Source organism: Cynocephalus volans, chromosome 3 (genome assembly GCF_027409185.1).
Source record: "Cynocephalus volans isolate mCynVol1 chromosome 3, mCynVol1.pri, whole genome shotgun sequence".
Classification (NCBI taxonomy): Eukaryota; Metazoa; Chordata; class Mammalia; order Dermoptera; family Cynocephalidae; genus Cynocephalus; species Cynocephalus volans.
The window spans coordinates 133,844,385-133,870,292 of record NC_084462.1 but is presented as its reverse complement, the minus strand read 5'-3'; the positions used below and the strand labels follow the sequence as shown (position 1 = coordinate 133,870,292).

The 25,908-nt window shown below is 35.2% G+C and overlaps 1 protein-coding gene across 1 annotated transcript in view; it reads left to right on the top strand.

Annotated features, from left to right (window-relative positions):
- The window catches only part of MAP4K5 (mitogen-activated protein kinase kinase kinase kinase 5), a 106,655-nt gene extending 96,227 nt beyond the window's left edge, over positions 1 to 10,428 (top strand). The window contains exons 29-33 of the mRNA XM_063088839.1: positions 61 to 129; positions 2,167 to 2,259; positions 4,374 to 4,444; positions 6,695 to 6,750; positions 8,847 to 10,428. Of these exons, the coding sequence (XP_062944909.1) occupies positions 61 to 129; positions 2,167 to 2,259; positions 4,374 to 4,444; positions 6,695 to 6,750; positions 8,847 to 8,934 (377 nt within the window). The 3' untranslated portion in view covers positions 8,935 to 10,428. The remainder of the gene's footprint in view (positions 1 to 60; positions 130 to 2,166; positions 2,260 to 4,373; positions 4,445 to 6,694; positions 6,751 to 8,846) is intronic.
- The last annotated feature ends 15,480 nt before the right edge of the window (positions 10,429 to 25,908 follow it).

The window sequence follows — 25,908 nt, the reverse complement described above, 5'->3', positions numbered from 1 at the left end:
TTTTCTAAGCTGTTTTTAAAAGCATATTATATAACCATCACCTTGTTTTTCCCCCCTAAGGCAGCCAACAGTTAGATTCCATTCATGTAACACAGTTGGAAAGAGATACCGTTTTAGTGTGTTTAGACAGTAAGTACTATTTTAAAGTTTATTTTGAGTAAACTAGTCTTGATAAAACAGTGTTTAATGAAATTGGTTCTATTAAACTATAATTCAAGATTTTCACTTTTCTTCCTTAAGTGGCATGGTTTTATTGAAGAAGAACCTACTAAATTGGCTACAGCTATAGTAAATAATTGATCTATTTGTCAGTACTATCCTCTGTGACTTTATTTTTATTTTATATTTGGCCTAATTGGTAACATATTAAAACTTTACCATAACGTTGAGGTAAAATGTGTAAAACTGTTCTGTCTCATACCCATGAAAAATAGAAGGTTAGGGCCGAGCCTGTGGCGCACTTGGTAGAGTGCTGCGCTGGGAGCGTGGCGACGCTCCCGCCGCGGGTTCGGATCCCATATAGGAATGGCCAGTGCGCTCACTGGCTGAGTGCTGGTCACGAAAAAGACAAAAAAAAAAAAAAATAGAAGGTTATACTAATATGGTCATTTATATTACATGAACTTTTGGGGTCATGTCAGTGTACAATTCTAATGTACTTACAGATTCAGCACCTCCACCTGCTAATAATGATTCTTTTGATGCAAGGAAGGGTGGTTCTGATAGAAGTGATAGAGCAGTAGAGAGGCAGAAAAAACTGTAGCAACAGGTATTATTTTGATTTTGCAAACAAAGCTTTGGTTCTTAAAACCCACCTTCTTTTTGTGCAATAAATCCTACAAGGTGGAATTCACCCAGACATCAGATTATATTTAACATTTAGCGATGTCTGCTATAATTGGTCCATTCTAATGTTTTTAAATTGTTGGACCTATCCATGTCTTCAGAGTTATTTTAAAGATGGCTTTACTACTGATTTTACCTGTTTTTCTCTCCTAATTTCTATTCTCTGAAGAGTTCTCTAGCAGATTTACCTTATATAATCATAAAGATCATCTACTATTAGAAATGAGTAAAACCTACAGTGTTTCATTTGCCGTCATCACTTTGTTAGGAATTTTTGACTCTAAATACTGATAAGATTGGAGTGGTATTTGGTTACCCTTAAGTGAATTTGATAAATTATTTTTTTATCCAAACAAGTAGAAAGTTTGTACTAATTAATCATATACTCAGATAATCAGAATTTATCTTAATAATGCTGAACCTTTAATGTTAAATCCCTAAATACCTTCCTAGTCATCAAAGGAATATAAATTGTGCTTAATTTTCATTTTGGTGACTTACATATCTTATCACAGTTCTTAAAAAAACATTTATTAACTAGGCCCTCCATTTTCCAATTAATCGAGATAAATAGAAAGCCAACCTTCTTGGTCAGTTGTACAATTTATAAGTCAGTTTTAGTGGGCGGCAGTGGAGATAGTCCTATTATCTCAAATCATGGTAGTAGACAGATGAGAAAGCAATGCAGAGAAATGGCATCTTCCAAATCAGAGCTAAGATGGTGAAATTATTATGGGCAAAAGAGAAATAGAATTATTTATGTACACTCCCCATCCCAGAGTTTACTGCCCTTGAGGGTACTATTTCTTGCCCCTGTGTACCTTTGCAGAATAGAACTCATATAGTAAAGTTATGAATGACTACTGCAAATATTACTTTACCGTATGTTGTATAATATGTAAGGGAAAAAAATTAACTCTTATGGTTACGTAGTTAAGACACCAAGGTAGCCATTTTTAAAGAGGAAATTAAAAAATGAGAATGTAGGACTGGCTAGTTAGTTCAGTTGGTTAGAGAGTGGTGCTGATAACACCAAGGTCCAGGGTTCAATCCCTGTCTGGCCAGCCTCCAAAAAAGAATGTAAATATTCAATAGATATAGTATAAAAGAGAAAATAATAGCATAATTGCCTTTTACCAAAAGAAGAACTCTTATATTATCTTTTAAAGAATATATTAATGATTTTTCAATGGGTATGCTTAATTCAAGATAGTTGACCTTTATTAAGAATATTATTTGATATTCATTTAAAATCCATATATCAAGTTACACTTATTTTGGCAGATTTTCCTTTTCAGTCTTGTTTTTCATTTTTTTAAGAATTTGTAAAAATTGTAAATCTACAAGGAAAACTAAAATCAAGTAAGAAACTGGCCTCTGAGTTAAGTTTTGATTTTCGCATTGAATCTGTAGGTAAGTCTCCTTTTTTTGCTTAATAAGTTTGGAATGATTGGGTTTTTTGTTGTTGTTCACTCTGTACTTAAGGTTGTCTAGACCAGCACTGTCTCATAGAAGTTTCCATAACGATAGAAATATTCTCTGTCTGTGCTCTTAAATACAGCAGCCATTAAACACATGTAGCTGTTAAGCACCTGAAACACAGCTAGTGCTACATTTTAATTTTCATATTAAAATTTTTAATTTATTTATATTTTAATGTAAATAGCCACATGTGGCTAGTTGTTACCACATTGGACAGTGCACATCTAGACAATAACACATCTTTTGTTGTTTCCTGAATATTTAAAATTTGTAATCATTTAAAAAATTTCTCTTCCATTATTCCCTTTGCTGCATCAAGTGAATTATACTTCTCTCAGTTCTTTTCAAATCATGAAGGTATTTGTGTTCTGTCCGTGATAACAGTATTACATATGTAATAATTCTTTGCATTTAAGATTCTGGTTGGTGTGTGTTATTGCTTTTAGGTATGCATACATATGTACGTATATATGTACATACGTATGTATGTATAGAGAGCAAGCGAGCTAGCTTCCCACAGAACTTGGAAACTTACATGCTATTTTAATTTCTTCCTTATCAATGAGTGTTTTACTCTGTAATACTCATTTATTTTATGAGGTAAATTATTACAGTTTATCATTGTTTGCATCCTCATTGATTGTATGTCAGTGTTTTCCCCAAGAGTATTAGAACTTATGGAAAAACTATTGTGGTTGGAAACCTTTTGAACAATTTATGATATGATTTCACCAGAAATTAAAGAAAGGAGTTAAAATGAAGTTAGCAATTTTTATTTGGTCCATAAAAAAATGTAAATTTTTTTTTGTAATTGAATGTATATACTTTTAAAAATATGTTTTTTACTATTTAGAAAGTTTGGGGTTTTTAAAAATATTTTAATATGTGGTTTTCACCTTGGAGATTTGCCCTATCACAAAATATGTGTGCCTTTGTGTGATATCTTATATAAAAATATTTTGCTTACAATTAGGAAATTTAATTTTTAATAGCAGAAAACCTAAACTTTCTATAGATGCCAGTACAAAAGAAATTTTGGATATTTCTTCTTTTACTCCTTTATGTACTGGATATTATGTGCCAGTTTCTAAAATATAATATTTTCAAGAGATTTTCTGACATATAGAGCCTTAGTTCTTCATTTTAATTGAAACACCACCTTTAAAATATAGGTCAAATTATGTAGGGAATTTTGTCACACAAAACTTTGTTCCTCCTAGTCTACCATCTTTTCTTACAAGTAAACCTTGGAATAACTAAAAGGATTTTCCTGGATAAAAAAAGTCCCTGTAAGTCACCTCTTAAACATAAAACCAGTAATTGTGTTTTTAATTTGTCATAGTTAAACATGTGTGATTTGTAATTGTCAGATATTTTTATTTTTATTGAGCTAGTTTCCAGAACATTCTTACATTAACATTTTTTCAGAATCAACATTCTAGCAAGAAATATAAATCATTTCCAGTCACTTTTCCCCATCACCTTTATTTATGTTTTTCTAATTCTATTTAATTATTTCTAATACTTTAATTATAATAGTTGGTCAAATACCAAGAATTTTATAAGAATTGACTTACAGATCAGGTTTATTTTTAAAAATTAATTTTATAATAGGGAAAATGTGAATATAAATAAAAGATGCTTGCTTAATAACTACTTCTGAATATATGACAGTATTTAAATAACCATGTTTTTAATCCAAAAACCCATTTACATATGTTTTTATGATTTTTTTCATGTAAGACAAAAGATACAGCATGTGAAAGAGAAATTAATATGCTGATATCCAGCTTATCAGAATTTAGCTCATATTTAAATGAATGCATATTATATAGCTTTGAAAACTTGGATAACCCTGCCTCGATAAATTACTTAAATTTAGGCATGTCTTAGCCACAAAAATGTTGAGAAATAATAGTCTAGACAGTGGAATTTTACACTAGGCACTTGAATAACCTTATATTATCATTTATTTAAAACAGGGAAATTTATAGTGAAGTGCTGTGTTCTTTAGTTTTGTTTTGATTCTCCTTTGTCTTTTTTAGTATGTCTTCAAGACAGTGTGTTGGCTTTCTGGAAACATGGGATGCAGGGTAAAAGCTTCAAGTCAGATGAGGTAAGTTTTCTCAAATTACCTCCACTGACTCCCACTAATGATTTTAAATGTTGAAATGTTCATTTTATGCATTTCCTCTTTGAACCTTCATTACTATGTTTCGTGCCTTTAATAATATGAACTGGTAGAGCAAAAGAACCAGTATTTTCCTTTCAAGTATGTTCACTTTTGTATTATATTTTTAAATTCTCAGTGGCCACAAAGAATTGCAAAACATAAGTTTACACAATTTCACTCCTCCAGTTTGTAATTTGTAAATATGTTTGCTAAGCTTGCTAAAAACTTTTTGAAATTTAGTAAGCGTTTTGCATGATCTGTAAATATGTAGCATATTTTTTAATATTATATTTAAAATTCTAAATTAACTTGTATTGGATCACAGGACTAAGGAAAACCTAAAAATTAACTCATTTAGTAAATACTGAGTGCCAACTATGTCCAAAATACTATTATTTTAAATAATATTGAGCCTTGATATAATACCTAATATTTTCTGAGTACTTTACAAACATTAGCTCATTTAAGGCTCAAAATAATCCAGCGAGGGTAAATACTATTTATATTCCCATTTTTACAGGTACAGACTGGTTAAGTAACTCTCCATAAGTAGTTAAATGGCAAAGCCTGGATTTGAAGGGTCTCTAAAATCACTTCCAGCTGAGATAATCAGTATACCTTTCATGCAGGAAATGAGGTTTGGATTCTCACCTTGAGGGATGAATACTAGTAGTTAATACTAACAGAGACATTAACCATTTGTTTGAGTACCTGTAGGATTTTTCTGCACTATGACCTCATGAATTTGTGGACTTACTTTAAACCTCAAAATCATCTTCTATTTGAATTTATTTTTATCCATACTCATATTTTTATATAAATGAATATTTCTACCTCTTATATGAATGCCGAATTAAAATGCTTCCAGGAGAAAATGAAATAAATCAACTGTCTTTGCATATGTCAGTTTATCTAGTTACTGACCCATGTCACTAAATGTCACCAGGTCCCCTGCACTTGATGAAATTTACAGTCCTACATATTGCGATAAATTTAATTGTTCATAAATGCTATTATCATTGTGTCATTCTGTGGTTAGAAATCTACAGAAGATACCTGTTTCTCACCGTATCAAGTACAAATTCTGTTTCCTAACTATCTATATTGAATTCGTCTTGCTGACCTCTTTCTTTCTGCTTATATTCTCATCCTTCAACTTGAACCAAGCTGAAGTCTTAACGTCTTTCATAAAGTAATGTTCAGCCACTCTAGTCCACAATGATTGGAACATCTCTGAACTTAATACTCAGAAAATCAACTCCTCTTAGTATAGCATGTAATTTATTTTCTGATTCAAGTTTATTAATTCTGTCTTCCTAGCTAGACTGCAAACTCCTTGATACCAGACTATATTTATTATTTATTTTATATCTATTCTGTCTTAAGTTTGGTTCTTCCAAAAGCAGACCCTAAGACAAGGACTCAAGTGCAGGTACTTTATTTGGTAGTAGATTACACATGGAGCGAGAAATGTAAAACGGAGAGGGACAAAAAGCCAATAAAGAGCACGTTAATATTAAGCTGGTTCCCACTGTGGACAACCAGGGCTTAATCCATGAGCAACTCAGAATTGACTCACTAGTAGGTGAGGAGACTGGAGTATTTATGCAGCAACTACTGTCCCACGTTGGTTAAGGGTTGCCCCCACGGGTACCACTCCCACACTTTGGGATAGTAGCTGTACATGGCTGAGCACCTTCTGCAACTTTGGAGAAAACTGAGCAGAAAAACACCGTAGTATACATAGATATGAGACACTGGTGGTTGGGAGTGTCCACCACAGCTATGCTGAAATCAGATGGGCCACAGAGCGTTACCTCAGGCATCTTCATTGTGATACAACAGAAAGCGCATAGGCTCTGCAGTCCAACAATCTGTATTCAAATCTCGGTGAACAAGTTATTTAACCTCTCTGAGCCTTAGTTTCTTCTTCAGTAATATGGGAATTATAATGCATATCACAAAATGTTCTTCTTAGGAAAGCACCTAACCCATACCAGATGTTCCATAAATGTTGATTCATTTCTATAATAGACAGTCAAAAAAGAATTTATTGAAATTTATTTCACTTAAGGAATTGAGTCTATCAAAAATTCATTCTGTTTGGTAATTGCTCTATCTAAATGGTTTTTTTAATTATTTTTTAAGCAATATGGGGAGTATGGTGTGACTGATAGGTATTTTCTTTCATAGGTTACCCAGGAGATTTCAGATGAAACAAGAGTTTTCCGCTTGTTAGGGTCAGACAGGTAATAGTTTGGTTGTATTGATTTAATTGCCAAAGAAATGCAAAGGTTTGATTATGTTGTCAACCTGTAATTGTATTTTAAGCAAAACCCTTAGAAGGCTCATTGACTTAGAGAAATTTCTCCATAGCTTTATTGAGAGAATGAATAATATTTTAGTAAGTTGATTAAGCAATCTTTTGTCAGTATGACGATCATGATTCTAGAGACAGTTATACTCAAGACAAAATGTAGGTGTTTATGTCCCGAGTACCATGACAGATATAACAGGTCCCTTTGTTTTCATCATTTCTTCCTGGTGTGTTGCCTTCTATTAACTATTACAAATGTGCACCTCCTGATATTTGCTTTTACATGGAAAAATGGTCAACTTAGTTTCTAAGGTCAGTCTACATTAGAAGGAATTTATATGGTTTCTTCGTGATCAAAATAAAACACAAGTGCCAAAACAGTAATAAGATGGTAATCTTATGAAAAAAATTCAGTAGCTTTTATTCTCCTTCAGCAAAATTGGCTATAGTAGTAATACATATTCATTTTGAGACAAAGACTGAGAACCTCAGGTCTTCAAGTTTACACAATCATTGCTTAAATATTAGACACATAAGGAGGGGAGTGGGATCTGGATGGAGTTATATCTCCATAAAAATGTTGAAGAGAGTTTAAGGAGAAAAAAGATTTTTTGGAAAATGATGACTACCTTCCTGAGTTGAAAAGGTAAGCTCACAAAGCATGGCAACTTAGTAACTAGTCCAGGAAAAAAACAAGAGAGGGAAAGAAAAAACGAATGAATGAATGAATTCAGGACCACCTGGTAAATGGCACTAGAACAAGAATGGGAGGCTCTTTGCTTCTGCAGGAAAGGCTGACAAAAGAATTGTGAATCATCCAATGATGCATAGTGTAAAGAATATATTACTTTTTTATTGTTTTCATCACAAACATTAGTAACATGCCAGTTGTAGAAAATTCATACATTAGAAAAATATAAAATATGTTTGCAGTCTCCTCTCCCATTCCACCTCTAGACTTTTTTCTCTGCATAGGTATATTACAAGAGTACTTCAAAGAGGTCATGGCAAAATAGAATTAAAAGATAATATGAATCATTCCATGACCAATTTGAAGACCACTCATATTTTTCATTTTGTTATCAAACCCCTCTTCTCCACAATTAAAATGCTATGGTATGGCACTTGATTGAATGATTTTTTCTCTCAGTCCTTAGATGCTTTCCCTGCCTTTGTTCCAGGGACAAAGGAGAGGGGCCCCATTTCGTACCTTTTCTTTAACCATTAATTTCAGATACCTTGAAGAACAGTTTGGATGAGTGTCTCTTAGAGTCTTGTTTTATTCTCTTAGCCCTTCATCCATCCTATTCCTATTAGTGTAAATTCTTACAGCATTCTTGTATTAGTCCATTTGTGTTGCTTAAAATACATGGAAGTGGCTATTTTATAATGAAAAATGACATTTATTTCTTACAGTTTCTGAGGCTGGGAAGTCCAAAATCCATCTGGTGGTGGCAACAGCAACCTAGGGGTCTTGCATTGCAAGATAGTGGAAGCAGAGAGAGAGAGAGACGACTCTCTTCTTTTAAAGCCCTCAGAACCACACCCCTAACCACCATTTTTGATCCATTCACTACAGTGGTGCTACGATCCAGTCACCTCTTCAAGGCTCCACCTTTCAATTACCAAAATAGGATTTCCCACCCTCTTAACAGTCACAGTGGGGGCTAAGTCTCTAATACTTAAAACGTGGGGGACACAATTCAAGTTTCAGGGAGTTTTGGGTGTACATAATTCAATCCACTACAATATTATACCTTTTATTGGTACATATGATTAAACAAATTTGTTTTTAGGTGGAATAAGATAACAAAACTATCCCAAAATGTTTTTAATATTTTGTATTCTTCAATTCTTATTCAGTTATATTTTTAAGCTATAAAATATAAAGCCGAATTTGACTGTGCATCTGTGATCTTTATGTAATCTTATAATATGAACAGTGATGTTCTTTCCTGGTTTGATATTAGTGTTTGAAGCATGAAATCTGTTTTTACTCTTAAGCCTTTTGTTTTGGTTTAATTGCAGGGTTGTCGTTTTGGAAAGTAGACCAACAGAAAATCCTTCTGCACACAGCAATCTCTACATCTTGGCTGGACATGAAAATAGTTACTAAGCAACAGAAACTGATCTCAAATGACAAGAAAATGAATATTCTTCATTGAAAGCAGAAATATTTTAAGGAAATTCAGTACAAACTGCACTATGATTTGCTTTAACTTTTATGGGTTATATCTCATATGACCTATATGTACTTTAGGGTAGAATTCAATATTTTCTGTAGCTGGAAACAGCTAGTCTATCTCTTGCCACTGTGTGGTGGTTATATCAAGTTTGCTTAATAAAAGCTATGAGACAAATAGTCTTCTAGGTTCCAGGAAACACAGTCTTTTTAAAAAAAAAAATGTTTGTAACAAGGGTGCCGAGGTATTTTGGGATAACTCATGATTATCTTCAGAGAGATCAGTTTAGGGACTGTTTTATCCTTTTATACCATGTCTTATTCCTTCTTAATGAACATAATTTGATAAAGAAGTTATCAAACAAGCCTTTCACTTTTACATTGGCCATTCTGTATGTTTTTGTAAAATAGAATATTTAATCCTTATTTATTAATCTCTTGCTGGAGTGGTGTAATGTATCTAACTTTTAGCAAAGGAAGGTTGCAGAGCAGCTTAAATTTTTTTATAACGTGTATAAATTTTGTTTACCGTATAAATGTAGTAATTTGAGGGGTTAAAGGCAGTGTGTTTGGGAATTCAACACATTCATGCAGTTTTGTTTAACAAAAGTATTTTATAATACAGTTTTCATTCAGAATTGCCCTAAAAGGAAATTTTGTATTTTCAACTATCAGTAGTTGTAAGGGGTCATACAGAAGATGATGATGGTTGAAATATCCTTAGAAGGGGTGTGTATGTCTAGGTGTGACTACCATGTGTATGTATTCTTGACAAGCAGTATAATATATCTGTGTTGGTTTTTTTTTTTACATTAGGGATAATGCATAAGAAATTAATCTTCATATATATTATCATCCCTAATGTAAGGGAAAAGTGTTTAACTGCCCATGATATGTATTTTGCTTATACTGTGCCAGAGGGGAAACTGTAAAGCAAGTAATCTTGGGTTTTTCACATATGTAGGTATTCATTTTGAGTAGGTTTAAGGAAAAAAAATCTTGAAGTGAATTTGAATTCCTTATGGGATAGTATAAATAAGTATCGTAAAAAACAGTATTCTAAAAATAAGAAAGAATAGGGCTATTTTTGAGGGGTTTTTTGTTTTGCTAATGTTAGTATTCAAAATTGAAATGTTACATTGGTACCCATTGTCTGTGCATTTATTGAGAATAATTAGCATTGAGATGATAAAGAAGGAGTTAGCAGTAGCAAACTATAGAATTATTCTGACCAGTTACTGGAGAGGAAAAGAGTATAACTATCTCACTCTTTAGCAATTCTGTAAAATAAATATTATCATCTCCACTTTTCAGATGAGGATAAAAGGGTTTTAGCAAGGTTAAGAGACGTACCCAATTCACACAGCAAAGTAGTGGTTTAGCCAGACCATGAGTCTTCTGACTCTGTTCTTTTCACTATGCAATATGCAAACAATAAAATGTTATACAAATGAAATATAAAGTATTTGTTCTTTAAAAATGCACATATGATATGATTTCAGTAAGTGTGTAGCTCTTTCTTTTGGATATGCTAAATGGGGCCTCCAGACTGATGGATACTGGATACAGTAGATGGCAGGGGGACCATCCTCACAACAGGGAACATCCACGTGATGGATACGAAGACCAACATCCTCCTCTTCTCACAGAATCCTGGCCGCCATCCTAATAGAATATTGGAAGTCTCTTCTGTGAAATCTGGCCAATGCAAGTGAAAAGAAGTAAATAAGATCCTGATATCAGAGGCATCCTAGCTAAACTGCCCAGCTAGGTAATGCTACAGTGAAAATCATCATTGGCATGCCCACCACCATACATGTCTAGAGCTTGCAGTCAGTTTCTTAGTCCTGTGCTATTAAAAATGAGCAAATAATCAAGAGTCATAAGATATCTGTAGGAAAGCCTCTATGTGAAAAAGAGAAAACAGTTGGGGAGAAAGCACTTAAAGGAAACAGTGTAAGGAAAATGTCAAAAGAGAAAATATCTTCAGAAAGATGTTGCAAACATGAATCAAGAGCAGAATATTTTTTAAAGAGCTTTCAAAAAACAAAAGGAGCTCTTGGAAAATAATATGAATAACTCAATTAGAAGAATTAGAATATAAAGTTGAGGAAATTTCTCAGGAAATAAATCAAAAAGACAAATAAATTCAAATATTGAAGAAAAAAAGAAAATTACCAGCCCATGAGAGTCAATGTCCAATCTCCTAGAGTTCCAAAAAGGACAGAGAAAACAAAAGAAATCAGAGTATTTCAAGAAATTTTTCCAGTACTGAAGAACATCAGACTGTAGACTGAAAGAGTACAGTGGATGAAAAAGACCTATACCAAAACTTATCATTATGAAATTTCAAGGACACGGGTCAAAGAGAAGGTGCTGTTTGCAGAAAAAAAAGAGAAGGTCAAATACCATGGAGTAATGAATGGCTTTAAAAAGTTTCAACAAAAGCAATGCCTTCAAAATTTTGAAAGAACTTTCCAACTAAAAGTTCTGTATCTGACTAAATAATAAGAGTAAAATAAAGACATTTTTAGGTATACAAGGTCTCAAAAAACTACCTCCCATATACCCTTTCTCAAGAAGCTTCTAGGGGATGTGCTTCATAAATGTAAGAGCATAAACCAAGCAAAACGAAGACACAGGATGTAGAAAACAATTTAGCACAGGAGAGAGATGATGGAAATCCTGAAATGATGGTGATGGGTTATTTAAGGATGACCACTATACCAGGCATAGAAAATGTACTGAAGCATATCAGAAGATCCTTGAGATACTTTTTCAGAAAGATTAATAATATACCTGCTGCATCTCAGTATCTTAAGAGATAGACAAGTATCAGGGTGAAAGTTTCCTCCTAAAACAAAGCCTGAGACAAGAACATGGATAAGTTTATTTTAGAGATCCCAGAAAATAAGAGTGAGGTACTTGTAATATTGAGATGGAGAAAGAGGAAAACTCAATATAAGAGTACATTACTGAGGTCATTGTGTATGGCCAATGGGATCTTGATTCCACCAGGTCCTCTAAGAAGCTATGTGATAGCTCCCAGGATTGTCTCCTAAAAGACAAGTGGCTGGAGCATTTATTTACAGACTCTCATTCCTCACTGGTCGAGTTGCTGCCAAGGGCATTGTCTCCCTACACATGAAGCAGCTTGCACATGGGCCAAGTAGGCTCCTTAGGTGTCAGAGACGGCCCTGAGGTAAAAAGTGTAAGTGTGTGAGATGTGTCTGAGCTCCCATGGAACTTCCACTGCCTCTGTGGCTGAAATCAGAGGTGACTGGAAGAGGTGTTTTTGAGGCTCCAGGGTTCAATAAGCAAAAACTTACCTAAGATTGAAATCAAACAACTGGCAATTAATCCAGGAAAGCAAAATGTTGTGCAGAAAAAAACTATGGACAGTGGTTGAATGGCATAATAATGTAAATAAATATAAATCTAATCAAAATTACAACATAACTATATTGGGAGAGGACGTGGTGGTGTGGAGGTGAGATTTTTAAAAAGGTTATCGAAGTCCTCATCTTCCACAGTGGGAAATCAATGGATGATACCTAAAAATTAAAAATCAAGAGATTACATCAAACTAAAAAACTTCTGCACAGCAAAGGAAACAGATTAACAGAGTGAAGAGAGAAACTGTGGGACAGAAGAGAATGTTTGCAAACCATACAGGTGATAAAGGGTCAATATCCAAAATATTTAAGGAACTGAATAGCAAGAAAAAAAAATAGCCTGATTTAAAAATGAGCAAAATGAGCCGAACAGACGTTTCTCAGAAGTAGACATACAAATGGCCAACAAATATATGAAAAGATCAACATCACTAATCAGAGAAATGCAACTCAAAACCATAATGAGATATCACCTCACACTTATAGAATGTCTGTGATCAAAAAGACAAAGGTAAGTGTTGGTGAGGGTGTGCAGGAAAGGGAACCATTGAACACTTTTGGTGGGACTGTAAATTAGTACAGCCATTATGGAAAACAGTATGGAGGTTCCTCAGAAAACTGAAAATAGAACTACTATGTGATGTAGAATTATCACATAGCAGTCCCACTATTAGGCATATATATACCCATAGGAAATGAAATCAGTATATCAAGAGATATTTGCAGTCCCATGTTTATTGCAGCACTAGTCACAATAACCAAGATGTGGAATCAACCTAAGTGTCCATCAACATGAATGGATAAGGAAAATGTGTTATACATACATGATGGAATACTGTTTGGCCTTAAAACAAAAAGGATATCCTATCATTTGCAACAACATCGATGAACTTTAAGGACATTATGTTAAGTAAAGTAAGCCATGCACAGAAAGACAAATATTGTACGATCTCACTTATATGTGGGATCTAAAAATGTTGATCTCAGTAGAATGGTGGTTGCCAGGCTCTGGAGGTAGGGTTGAGAAGAGAGATGTTGGTCAAAGGATACAAATTTTCACTTAGATGGGAGGAATAAAAAAAGAATTGGTGACATGGAGATAAACTACTGAAAGGTGTTTTAGAAGGAAGAGAAGAGGGAGGGGCATGCTTTTATGTGGAATGAAATTTTACAGGACTTTAATTCTTTATGTACAAGCATACATTTGATTTTTTTTAATGTTAAAACTAAGTAAAAGCATGAACCCCTACATGAAACAGTATGAACAAACATATATAAAAAGTCCATCTTCTTATACTGTATCTTACACATAGGCATTCAATAAATGTTAACTGATTATGGCTAATGCATGAGTGATGTAGGAGGCAAAAGTAATTGAGAGGAAAAAGCTGAGTTACATAAATCCAGTAGGTCTTCTGAGAGAAAACATTTTCATCAAAGTGTTTTTTTTTTTTTTTTTTTTTTTTTTTTTTGGCTTAAGCCTCTTGTCCAGGCTTTTCTCCCACTACTCCACCAAACACCCTGGCACAAAGAGACCATTAGCATTCCAGCTTCATTGTTGGATTCATAATGGCTCTCTCAACCTGAAATTCTGATTTTTTACCAGAAATTTAAATCCTTCACTCAAGGCACTCAGATCAAAGCATAACTTTTCTGACTGCGTAATCCAGGTTATTTTCTTCAGAATTTCTACAGCACACATTGATTACGCATTTCAATGTAGCACTCAGTTGCCACTTAACCAACTGAACCACTTAGTACGCATTTACCTTATAGTACTTACCTTATACAACTTACTCAACCCATCTAGGCCCCCATCTCCTTATCTGTTGGAAATAATGGCCAATTCATATGGTGGTTAGGATTAAATGAGATAATGTGCATTAAATTTTCTTGCTTATAATAGTGACCCAAGGTGTGGGGGTGGGCAGAATTGGCTTCTTTATTTTTCACCAAGAAATTCATTAACATCCTAGAGGATACAATTTCATTCTTTAGTTTCTTTCTGTATGCTACACATTGGTGGACTTAACATGGGGCTTTTTTTCTAATTCCTTATATTCTTTTTCATTATAGAAATAACCAATATCTTGTGTCAAGAAAAAAACCTCTTCCATACCAACCATAGCAGAAAGGATCATTCTATGTTTTACTGAGAATTTCAAACTGTTCCAAATGAATCTTACTTAGGAGATGAGCAAGAAATATTTCTGAAGAATCTACTGTGTTGACATCAGGAATGAGTCAAATATTCTCACTTTCACCACTTGTTATTCATCATACTGGAGGTCCTAGCCCGTTCAATATGCCAAAAAACTTAGGAAAAAAGTAAAAGATTAAAGGATTTGGAGAGGAATAAAAATACCATTATTTGCAAATAAACTGTTAGAAATTATAAGTAAATTTAGAAAAGCAGCTGAATGCACTATCAAAATTTAAAACCATATACACCGGCCATAAACAAAGTAAAAATGAAATTTTAAAAGAATACCATTTCTAATATAGAAGCCCATCAAATCTCTAAGAATAAGTAAAATAAAAGATGTGAGATCTCTATACTGAAAACTGCAAAACATCACTGAAAGAAATTAATGTAGACTGAAATAAATGGCAGATTAGGCCATGTTAATGAATTAAAAGAGTAAGTATTGTAAAGATATCAAAAAATTCTGTTATCCCAGCAGATATTTTGTGGAAATTTACAAATTGATTCTAAAATTATATTTGCATAAAATGCAAAGGGCCAAGAATAGTCAAAGCAAACTTGAAGAAGTAAAACATGCCTGGGATTCTTAGGCTACCAGATTTCAAGAGTTATTATAAAGCAGTTAAAATAGTGTAACACTGACCCAAAGACAAATCAGTGAAATACAGTCGAGTTCAGAAACAGACTCACACTTAGTCACCTCGTGTATGACTAAGGTACACCACGGTGAAGTGAAGAAAAATACAACCTTTTCAATAAATTATATTGAAAAATCTATTGGAAGCAATAATGGAAAATCAAATGAATCTTGACTCCTACCTCACAAACAAATATCAGATGGATTGTAAATAATCTCAAATATAAAACTATAACACTTTTAAAAGAAACAATATCTTCATGAACTTGGAGTACACAGATTTCTTAAACAACATTATACTTCAACTATAAAAGAAAAAGTTGTAAATGGACTTCATTAAAATTAAGATCCTCTTTTTATCTTAGACACCTTTATAAGAACGAAAAGATAAGCCACAGAATGAGAAAAGAAACTTGTGTTATGTACATATGCAAAAGACCTACCCAGAAGATAAAAAGAACTTCTACAAATCAATAAGGAAAAGGCAGGCAACCCAATAGAAAAAGGGGTGAAAGATTCTGAATAGGCACTCCACAAAAGGTAACATCCAGGTAGTCAACAAATATGTGAAAATGTATTCAATTTCATTGGTTATCAGAGAAATGCAAATTAAGAACAGCAATACCATTACAAAATAAAACCATGCTGCAATGCTACTACCCACCAAAAAGGCCAAAACGAAAAAGATAAAATCTGGTGAGATTGTGGAGAAACGGGTGCTCACGTATCACTAGTGGAAATGTAAAATGACACATCCACTTTAAAAAACAGTTCGGCAGTTTCTTAAAAATGTTAAACACAGATTTACCATATGATCTAGCAATTCCAGTCCTAGATATCTGCCCAATAGAAAACAAGTCCACACAAAGACTTGTGTGCAAATGCATGAAACAGTATTACTCATAATAGCCAAAAATTGGAAGCAACCCACATATCCACCAACTGGTAAATGAATAAACAAAATGTGGCAAATCCCCTGTAACAACCAACCCACCACCGGAAGCCCCACAGGCCCCCGAGCTGCGATTGGTGGGTGCTGAAGGCCTGAGTCATGCCCCCCCCCATGTCAACAACCAGGCCAGAGAAGGAGGCGGCCATGGGCCAGCCCCACCACCCCACCCTTACCCCCTGTCCCCTCCCCCTCCAGTGCTCCACAATGACATCTTAGTGTGTAAAAAAAAGAAACTAATTTTTAAAAAGAATGAAAGAGAAATAAAAACATTTCAGATAAGCTGAAAAAAAAATCTGGCATATCCATGTAATAGAATATTATGTGGAAATAAAAAGAAACTACATGCTACAAAGAGGATGAACCCCAAAAACATACTAAGTGAAAGAAGCCAGTAACAAATGATCACATATTGTAATGATTTCCATTCGAAGTGTCCAGAAAAGGTATATCTGTGTACAGATAGAAGGTCGATAAGTGGTTGCCTGTGGCAGGGGTTGAGAATGGAGAGTGACCTCAAATGAACCTGAGGTTTCATTTGAGGTCATGGAAATGTTCTAAAATTAGATCATGATGATAGTTGCACTACTTTGTAAATTTACCAAAAATCATTGATTTGTACACCCAAGATGACTAAATTTTATGGTCTGTAAAATATACCTCAATAAGGGGCTGGCCAATTAGTTCACTCAGTAGAGCGTGGTGCTGATAACACCAAGGTCAAGGGTTCGGATCCGCTTACTGGCCAGCCACCAAAAATAAATAAATAAAATATACCTCAATAAATCTACTTAAACAGAGAAAGAGAACATCCAAGGGGTCAATAAACTCTTGAAAGGGTATTCAACTTCATTAGTTACCAGGGAAATACAAATTAAAACAACAATGCTAATACAAAATAAAACCACAGTGCAATACACATTTTAGCATGGCTAAAATAAAAAAGACAATATGAAGTGTTGAGAATATGGAGCAACTGAAACTCTTAGACGCTATGGTAGGAGTGTAAATTGATGCAGTCACTTTGATAAACCGAAGCTGGACATACACATACCTTACGAACCAGCAATTCCAGTCCTAGATCTACACCCAGAAGATATGTTCACCAAAAGGCATATGCAAGACTGTTTAAAGCAGCATTATTTGTACTTGCCAAAAGTTGGAAACAATTCAAACATCTATCAACACTAGAAATATATACCAAATAAATTGTGGTATATTGACAACTCAAAATACTACAGAACAATCCACAATGACATGGATTTCAATCCCCCAAAATATAATGTTCCATGAAAGAGTCCAGACATTAAAAGTATGTTGTATGATTTCACTTACATGAAGTTCAAAACAGGCAAACTAAACTATGGTGTTGGAAATCAGAATAGTGGTTATCTTTGAGGAGGAGTTAGAGAATAATGATTGAGATGGGACACAAGTGGATACTTTCGATGCACTGGAAATGTTCCATTCCTTCTCACTTTGTAATAGAAGCTGTACACTCATGATTTATGCATTTTTCTATATGTACTTACACTTCAATAAAAGCATTTACTAAAAAGAATCTGTGCCAAGATCTGTACTAGGGGAAAATATTTAATTTTCACCTTAATCTTATGATGTAGGTAGTGAGATGCGTATTTTGTAAATGAGAAAACCAAAGAGGTTAACCATTGTCATAGATTGGGTGCTAAAGAAGCAGACATCAAGACAATAAAAGTGCAAGGGATTTATTTGGGGAATCACCTTATGTGAATAATAGAAGAGGGGGGCCAGGTGGGCAGGAGTAAGGAAGACTCTCAGCGTAGATCTGATACGTGTGGAATGAGAAGAGGAGGAAGAAGAATTTGATAGATCCTCAGACTACGGTGCAGCTCTGAAAATATCATGGCCAGTCAATGGGCAGCCCCAGAGTAGGATTCTGCCTACTGGAAGAATCCTGTGTTGGAAAGGAATGGCTCAGCTTTCACACAAAACTCAATCATTAACTAGGAGATGCTTACAGAGAGCTTGGCCAATGCTCAGGTGAATTCTGAAGGTTAACTAATTTCTTGTAGCAAGCATGTTCTCTCTTGAAGGGAGGACTGATCAGCACATATCCATAGCTACCACCCACATTAAGTCAGTTGGAAAGTTGGGATCAATTCCAGGTCCCCATGTGTGTCTGAATCCAGACAGTCCCTTTGTGACTGCTTAAACTGAGAACTATCAAGTATAGCTCAAATATCTTAGAAAACCATTAAACTAGTCCATGTCTCTAAAGGTAACAGCATTTGGAAACATTAAGATGGGAGTGAAGGACATTCCAGGAAGAGGAAATTGTATCAGTAATAAACATAATTGAGGGGACTGGCCAGTTAGCTCAGTTGCTTAAAGCATAGCCTTATAACACCAAGGTCATGGGTTCAGATCCCCATACCTGCCAGCCACCAAACAAAAAGCAAACAAATAAACACAATTGAGAGTCAAGCTCCTGTATCAGGTTCTTTGTTCTCTGGTTGTAATTGATTAAAGAAAAAGCTGAAGAACTGGCTTCAGAGAAGATCAGCAGGAGTCAGTGGACGGTCCTTTGGGCACTCAGGAAGAATCCATGCCAAAAGCCTTCTGCACTATGTCCTTTCATGCAGATTCAGACTCCTAGGGAAGAGAATCTGCTTGGCCTAGCTTTGGTTATCCCTTGGTCATGGAGGATGAGGTATTTTAAACTACAGTCCCATCGAGACAAATATCCAAAGCAGATGAAAGAATGGATATTGGGCTTTTAACAAGGAGAAATGGTTTCTGGGCAAGGGAAAGCAACATATGTCCTGTATAAATCACACTTGGAGAAGCTTAAAAAAACAAAACCACTCACCATTAAATCATTATGATATTCAACCATGCATTCTTTCCTCAGTAATTTTGCTAAGTGTAATATTTAGCATGCTTTTAATATGACATTTAATTTGGGATATATGACTTCATCCTGGTCATGTTTCCCAAATCTAAGTCTTCCTGGATTAGTTACTTCACCGTGATTATCTTGCGATGATTAGAGGACACAAAGAATCCAGAGATCTATGTTGGTCATTGAGCACCTCCCAGGACATCCCAGCCATTTAACATGTAAATGCCTTATATAAAGCACTGACTCTGTGTCAAGCTTTTAAGTATATAATTATTTCTCAGTTTGTGGTTTCTGCAGACCCACAGTGGATAATAATGGTCACTTAAATTCCTTTAAGCCCAGTTCACAATGAGTACTGTGAGTCAGTAATGGAGTAATTCCATTCATGGGTATAACACTAAGAAATTTTTTCTTTGACTCTTAGAGTCTGTCTTCTGTAAAATGCAGATAAATTGCAAGTACCTGCCAGTTTTCTGAAAATGAAAAAAGTAATGTGAGTAAATGATTTAAATGTAATGAGTCTAGGTTTATCAGGTATAGTCAGGGCCCAGACAACAAAACAGAAACCACAGTAGGTATTTTAATAAAGGGGAGTTAATATAGGGAATTGTTACACAATTGGAAGACTGAAAGCAAAAATAGGACACTAGATAACAACTGTAGGAAGAGGTTACCACTATTAAGGTTGAAGGAAGAAAAAGATAAAGATTAGGATTACTAGAACCTGCTCTGGCCCCTGAGGAGGGACTGCTGCCTGGCTACCACCAGCTCGTCGGGAGATGAGTCATATCTTGGGCAGGACAAAGTGGGATAGTGTGAGATTTCATCGTGCTACTCAGAATGGTGCACGACTTTAAACTTATAAACTATTTCTGGAATTTTCTGTGTAATGTTTTTGGACCATGGTTGACCATGGGTAACAGAAACCTCTGCCAGCAAAATCGCAGATAGGGGGGACTATCGTATAACTTTCTAAAATATAAATAATTTAAAATAATCTAGTATCATACTTTGTACTTGCTTCTGTTAAGACTCACCATACTGTATTTTAACTAGTTATATTTCCGTCTACCCCTCCAGAATTAATACCTGAGAACAAGGACTGTGTGCTAATTCAACTTTGTATCTACTGTATGTTACAAGAAATATTCATTACATAATTAATTAATTTCCATAACTAACATTGTATACAAATAAGGACAAAGAATCTTTTCCCCATGAATTTATTCCTTACTTGTAGGACTTTTGTTTGAAGAACTAATGACCCAATATCCCAATTTAAATCACCTACACTTAGAATTTCTGAATATTCCACTTTGGACTAAATTAGGAAAATGAACAGCAGTGAGTGAACAACGTACTACAAGCCTTCTCCTTGTGCCAAAACTGGCATTTTTATTTTTAAAAGTTTGATTTAGGTTCCTACTATGTACCAGATAGTATATTTTTAGACTATTTCTTTCACACATAGTAAAATGAAACTATGGCACTCATGGTAAATCAGAAAAGTAGATTAAGTAGATTATAAAACTTTTTTTAAAAGATTAAAAATAAAGTGGATTAAAAAAGTAAAGAATAGAATATAGAAAGGAAATAACACTTTAGTTAGCGGTGTGAGTGAGTCTAGGTCTATGCTGTCTACATCAGAAGAGAATTTCAAGACACTTAAGTAATCCACAAAATCTCGTGCTGATGTTTTTACTGATGCCCATCTCATAGCAGCCATTCTGGTATGGAAAAAGCACCGTTCTTTCAGCATTCAGCCCCCAGATGCAGCATGGGCTGCAGCTGTGTCCTTTTCTTCCCTGAGAGTTCCTTTGCATTCCTTCATGGGCCCAGGACATTCCTGCTTTCTCCTTTCTGCTCCACAGCAGAACCTGCTGTCAAGAGCTGCCATTTATAGCCCAGTTGCTCAGGATCCTGCAGTTAGCCATAAGGAGATGAAATTTGAACTCAGACGTCTTACTGTCCAAGGCAGTGCTCTAACATATGATGCGGCATTGTATTAATATGTAATTTATAGCCTAAAATAGCACCTTTTTTTTAGATATTTGCATTTTCTGAAGATCAGAACTTAAGCTAAAGTAATAACATGGAACTTTATGTTAGGATATTAGGGGATCCCAGAGCTCTTTCAAGCTGCCTAAAATCGTATCACACAGCTGCCTTATGTTACATCAGGAAGTGATGCTCACATTTTGTTGAAAGGAGAGGGATAACATTACTGGTACCTGCTCTGTGCCAGGAACTGTGTTAGGCAGTTTACATGAGGGATCTCATTTCATCTTCAAAACAAATCAATGAGCTATTATTATCCCTATCTATAAATAGCGTGGGAAAGTACAGCAGGTATTTCTCATGCTTTGTGTCTGTCTTTGAAAACCCTTCTTATGTCAGAGTGATTTCCCACATTGTGAATCTGGTTTCTCCAAAAGCAGAGGCCTGAACTCCCTTCCCATCTCCGTAGCAGCTAGGGTGCAGGCTCTCCCAACCACACTCACTCACACAAGTCTCAGTCGGAAAGAGAGCAGCATGAGGAAGCAGGTGCTGTCCCGAACCACTTTTCTGGCTTGGATAATGGGAAGAACTCCGGACTTCAGGGCAGGAATGATGCAGCGTCTTGTGTACAGCGTCCAGCACTAGCTGAGCCATCCGTAGCGCCAGCGGCAGCAGTAGCAGCACTGAGGTCTGGCCGAGGCAGACCTGCAGAGCGGTTCTGGTATTGTTTCTGGCTGTGGAGGCTCCAGATCTGGTTCTCTCACCCTCCTGGAGAATCCATCAGCTATTCAATATCCCTTAATAAATCCCTTTCTGCTTAAACAAGCTGAAGTGACTTCCAGGTACGGCAACTAATATCCCAGACCACAAATCAAAACCACAATGAGAGGCTACTTCACACTCAGAAGGATGGCTTCTGTCAAAACAAACAAACAGAAAATACCAAGTATTGGCCAAGAAGTGGAGAAATTAGAACCCTTGTGTACACTGTTGGTGGGAATGTAAAATGGTGTAGCTGCTGTGGAAAAGGGTATAGCATCCAGTAATTTCACTTCTGGGTATATGCCCAAAATAATTAAAAGCATGTTTTCAAAGAGATCCTTGTACACTGTGTTCATAGCAGCATTAATCACAATGCCAAAAGGCGGAAGCAACCCAAGTGTCCATTGGTAAATGAATGAATAAACAAAATGTAGTATATACATACAATGAAGCAGCCTGAAAAAGGAAGGAAGTTCTGACCTATGTTACATATGTATACCTTGAACGAACATGGTTGAATCTTGGACATGATGCTAAGTGAAATGAGGCAGTCACAAAAGGGAAAAAACTGTATGATTCCACTTATATGAGGTACGTAGAGTAGTCAAAATCACAGAGATGGAAATTAGAATGCTGGTTTCCAGGGGCTTAGGATGGGGAAAGTGGGGTGTTATTCTTTAATGGGTACAGACTTTTAGTTTTGCAGGATGGTTTGGACATAGATGGTGGGGTTGGTGGCACAACAACATGAAAGCCCTTAGTACCACTGAACTGTTTACTTAATAATGGTCAAAATGGTCAATTTTATGTTATGTGTATTTACCACATTTTTTTTTAAAAAAAGCCAACAGTACCAAGTGCTTGCAAGGATGTGGAACAACTGGAACTCTCATACATTGCTGGCAGGGATGCAAAATAATACAGCCATTTCGAAAAAACATATGGCATTACCTGAGAGAGTTAAACTATACAATCCAGCCATTCCAATTACTGGTATTTACCCAAAAGAAATGAACACATATACCCACAGGAAGACTTATTCACAGCCAGGAGTCAGGGGTGGGGGAAAGGGCAACATGAAGGATACTCGTGGTGATAGAATTGTTCTGTATCTCAACTTTACCATGTGAATTCTAGTTATGACATTGTAGTGTAGTTTTGCAAGATATTATTAGGGAAAACTGGGTAAATAGTATAAAAGAGCTCTGTGTTATTTCATACAATTGGAGGTCTACAGTGATCTCAAAACAAAAAGTTTAAATAAAAACTTTTTAAAAATTCTGGACAAATACACAAAATAATTTTCACATGGCCAAAAAAGGGTAGAACTCCATCACATGCTGTGTCCTTTCTCAATCACATGAGATGGTCCCACGAGCAGCAGCGTGATGGGGTGGGAAAAATGCCACCCTGGCAGTGGGAAGCATCGGGTTCCTCGATTAGAAACCCTGGGAGTGTTGATTAGGACTCTAAGTGACAAAAAAGGTGTGTTCCCGTAATTGGTAAGTCTTAAGTGAATCCATAAATTCACATATGTCTTCAGTCGAGTATGGAATACATTTTAGTCGTAAATAAAATTCCCACCTGAACAGAAAACAATATACAGGAATCATTACTGTCATGACGATAACAAAAAAGTTAACATGGATATAGCAGTCAATTAATCCTCACAAAAACTTTAAAAGGTAACTCATTTCTACGTTGCAGAAGACAAAAATGAAGCATAAGAGGTTAAGTAACTTACCCAAGTTCTTACAGCTACTTAATAGCAGAGCTGGATTTGATCCCTGGCAGTCTGGCTCCAGAGTTCATGTTCTTACTGGGAAAATCAGGTCAGATGATGTTGTTGAAAAATAAATATATTGTTAAGGTGAAAGACTTTTTTATTATTTGGGGGGAATATTGTTTAAATGCACATTTTTTTATAAGGACCTACATGTGGATTCATTTTAGATGCCTCACAATAAATATCTCTAGTATTTGACAATGAGCCATTCCTGCAAAAGCTATTTACAATAATAGAACCTCTGCGTGTGGTTGTAACTCAATCCTTGATCTTCACTCAACCCTTGGCATGCATGCAGCTTAAAAATGATCTTATGAAACTATTTAGATCTTTTCAATTAATAGATGCCTAAATATTCAATGGTTGACATGGAAAATTTATCTTGGGTGTCAGATGTTTCTGTTTGCACAACCAGTTATTTAGACACCAATGAATAAGCATCACAAGGTTTCTAAAAGGGAAGGAAAAGTTGATAGGACTTATAATATTAACTCGGTTTAACAAATAGATGCATTTCTTAGAAAAAATCATCCTAAAATTCACACGGAATCTCAAGGTACCCTAAAGAGCCAAAACAATCTTGAAAAAGAACAAATTTGGAGCTCTCATAGTTCCTGATGTCATAACGTACTGCAAAGCAACAGTAATTAAGAAAGTGTGGTACTGGCATAAAGATAGATATACAGGCCAACAGAATAGAACAGAGAGCCCAGAAATAAACTCTTGCATATATGAATAAGTGATTCTTGACAAGGGTTCCAAGACTACCAAATGGGGAATGGACACTCTCTTCAACAAATGATGCTCAGAAAACTGAATATCCACATGCAAAAGAATAAAGTTGAACCCTTACCATACACCATATACAAAACTAAACCTCTTTTTAGAAATTTTTATTATTATTAATTTATTTATTTAAAATTTTATTGAAATATGTTGATTGCACATATTTATTTATAGGGCAAAGAGTTATATTTCAATACATGTATTCCAATGTGTGCTGATCTTTTCAGGATAATTAGCCTATTCGTCATTGTAAAACAAGCATTTCTTTGTGATAGGCACATTTGATCTCTCTTCTAGTCGTTTGGTTACATTCAGTAAATCATTATTAACTATAGGTTTCTGGGTCAAATGTACACCAACAGGGCTTACTTTTCCTATCTCACTGTACTTTTGTGTCCATTAACCAGCCTCACACTATCCTCCCTCTCCCCTTTCCCACCTCCAGTAACCACAGTTCGTCACTCTCCTGTTAATAGTTCAACTTATTTTTATTATTGTTTATTTGTTTTTGTTTGTTTTCCTTTTTAGCTCCCACATATGAATGTGAACATGTGGTATTTCTCTTTCTGTGCCTGGCTTATTTCACTTAACATAACTTTCTCCAAGCTCATCTATGTTGCTGTGAATGGCAGAATTTCATTCTTTTTATGGCTGAATAATATTCCATTGTGTATATATATATACCACAGTTTCCTTATCCAGTCATCTGTTGATGGACATTTAGGTTGGTTCCATATCTTGGCTATTGGGAACAGAGGTGGGATAAACGTGGGAGTGCAGGTATCCCTTCGACAAGATGCTTTCCATTTTGGGGGGCATGAGCCTAGTAGTGATTGCTGGGTCATATGGTAGTTCTATCTGTAGTTGTTTGAGAAACCTCCATACTGTTTTCCAAAATGGTTTTACTAATTTACAATCCCACCAACAATGTATAAGGGTTCCCCTTCTCTGCATCCTCACCAGAATTTGTTATTTTCTGTCATTTTGACTTTAGCCAGTCCAACTGGGGTGAGATGGTTTCTCAATGTGGTTTTGATTTGCATTTCCCTGATGATTAGTGATGTTGAGCATTTTTTCATATACCTGTTGCCCATTTTATGTCTTCTTCTGAGAAATGTCTATTGAGCTCCATTACCCATTTTTTAATTGGGTTCTTTTTTTACTATTGAGTTGAGTTCCTTGTATATTCTGGAAATTAGCCCCTTGTCAGATGCATAGTTTGCAAATATTTTCTCCCATTCTGTAGGCTGTTTCTTCATTCTGTTGATTATTTCCTTTTTGGGGCAGAAGCTTTTTAGTTTGATAAAATCTCATTTGTTTATTTTTACTTTTGTTGCCTGTGCTTTTGATGGATCTAAAACTATCAAACTCCTAGAAGAAAACATAGGAGAAAAGCTTCAGGGCACTGGATTTGACAATGTTTTCTTGGATATGACACTTAAAGGCACAGGTAACAATAGAAAAAATAGACAAACAGGACCACATCAAACTTAAAAACATCTGTG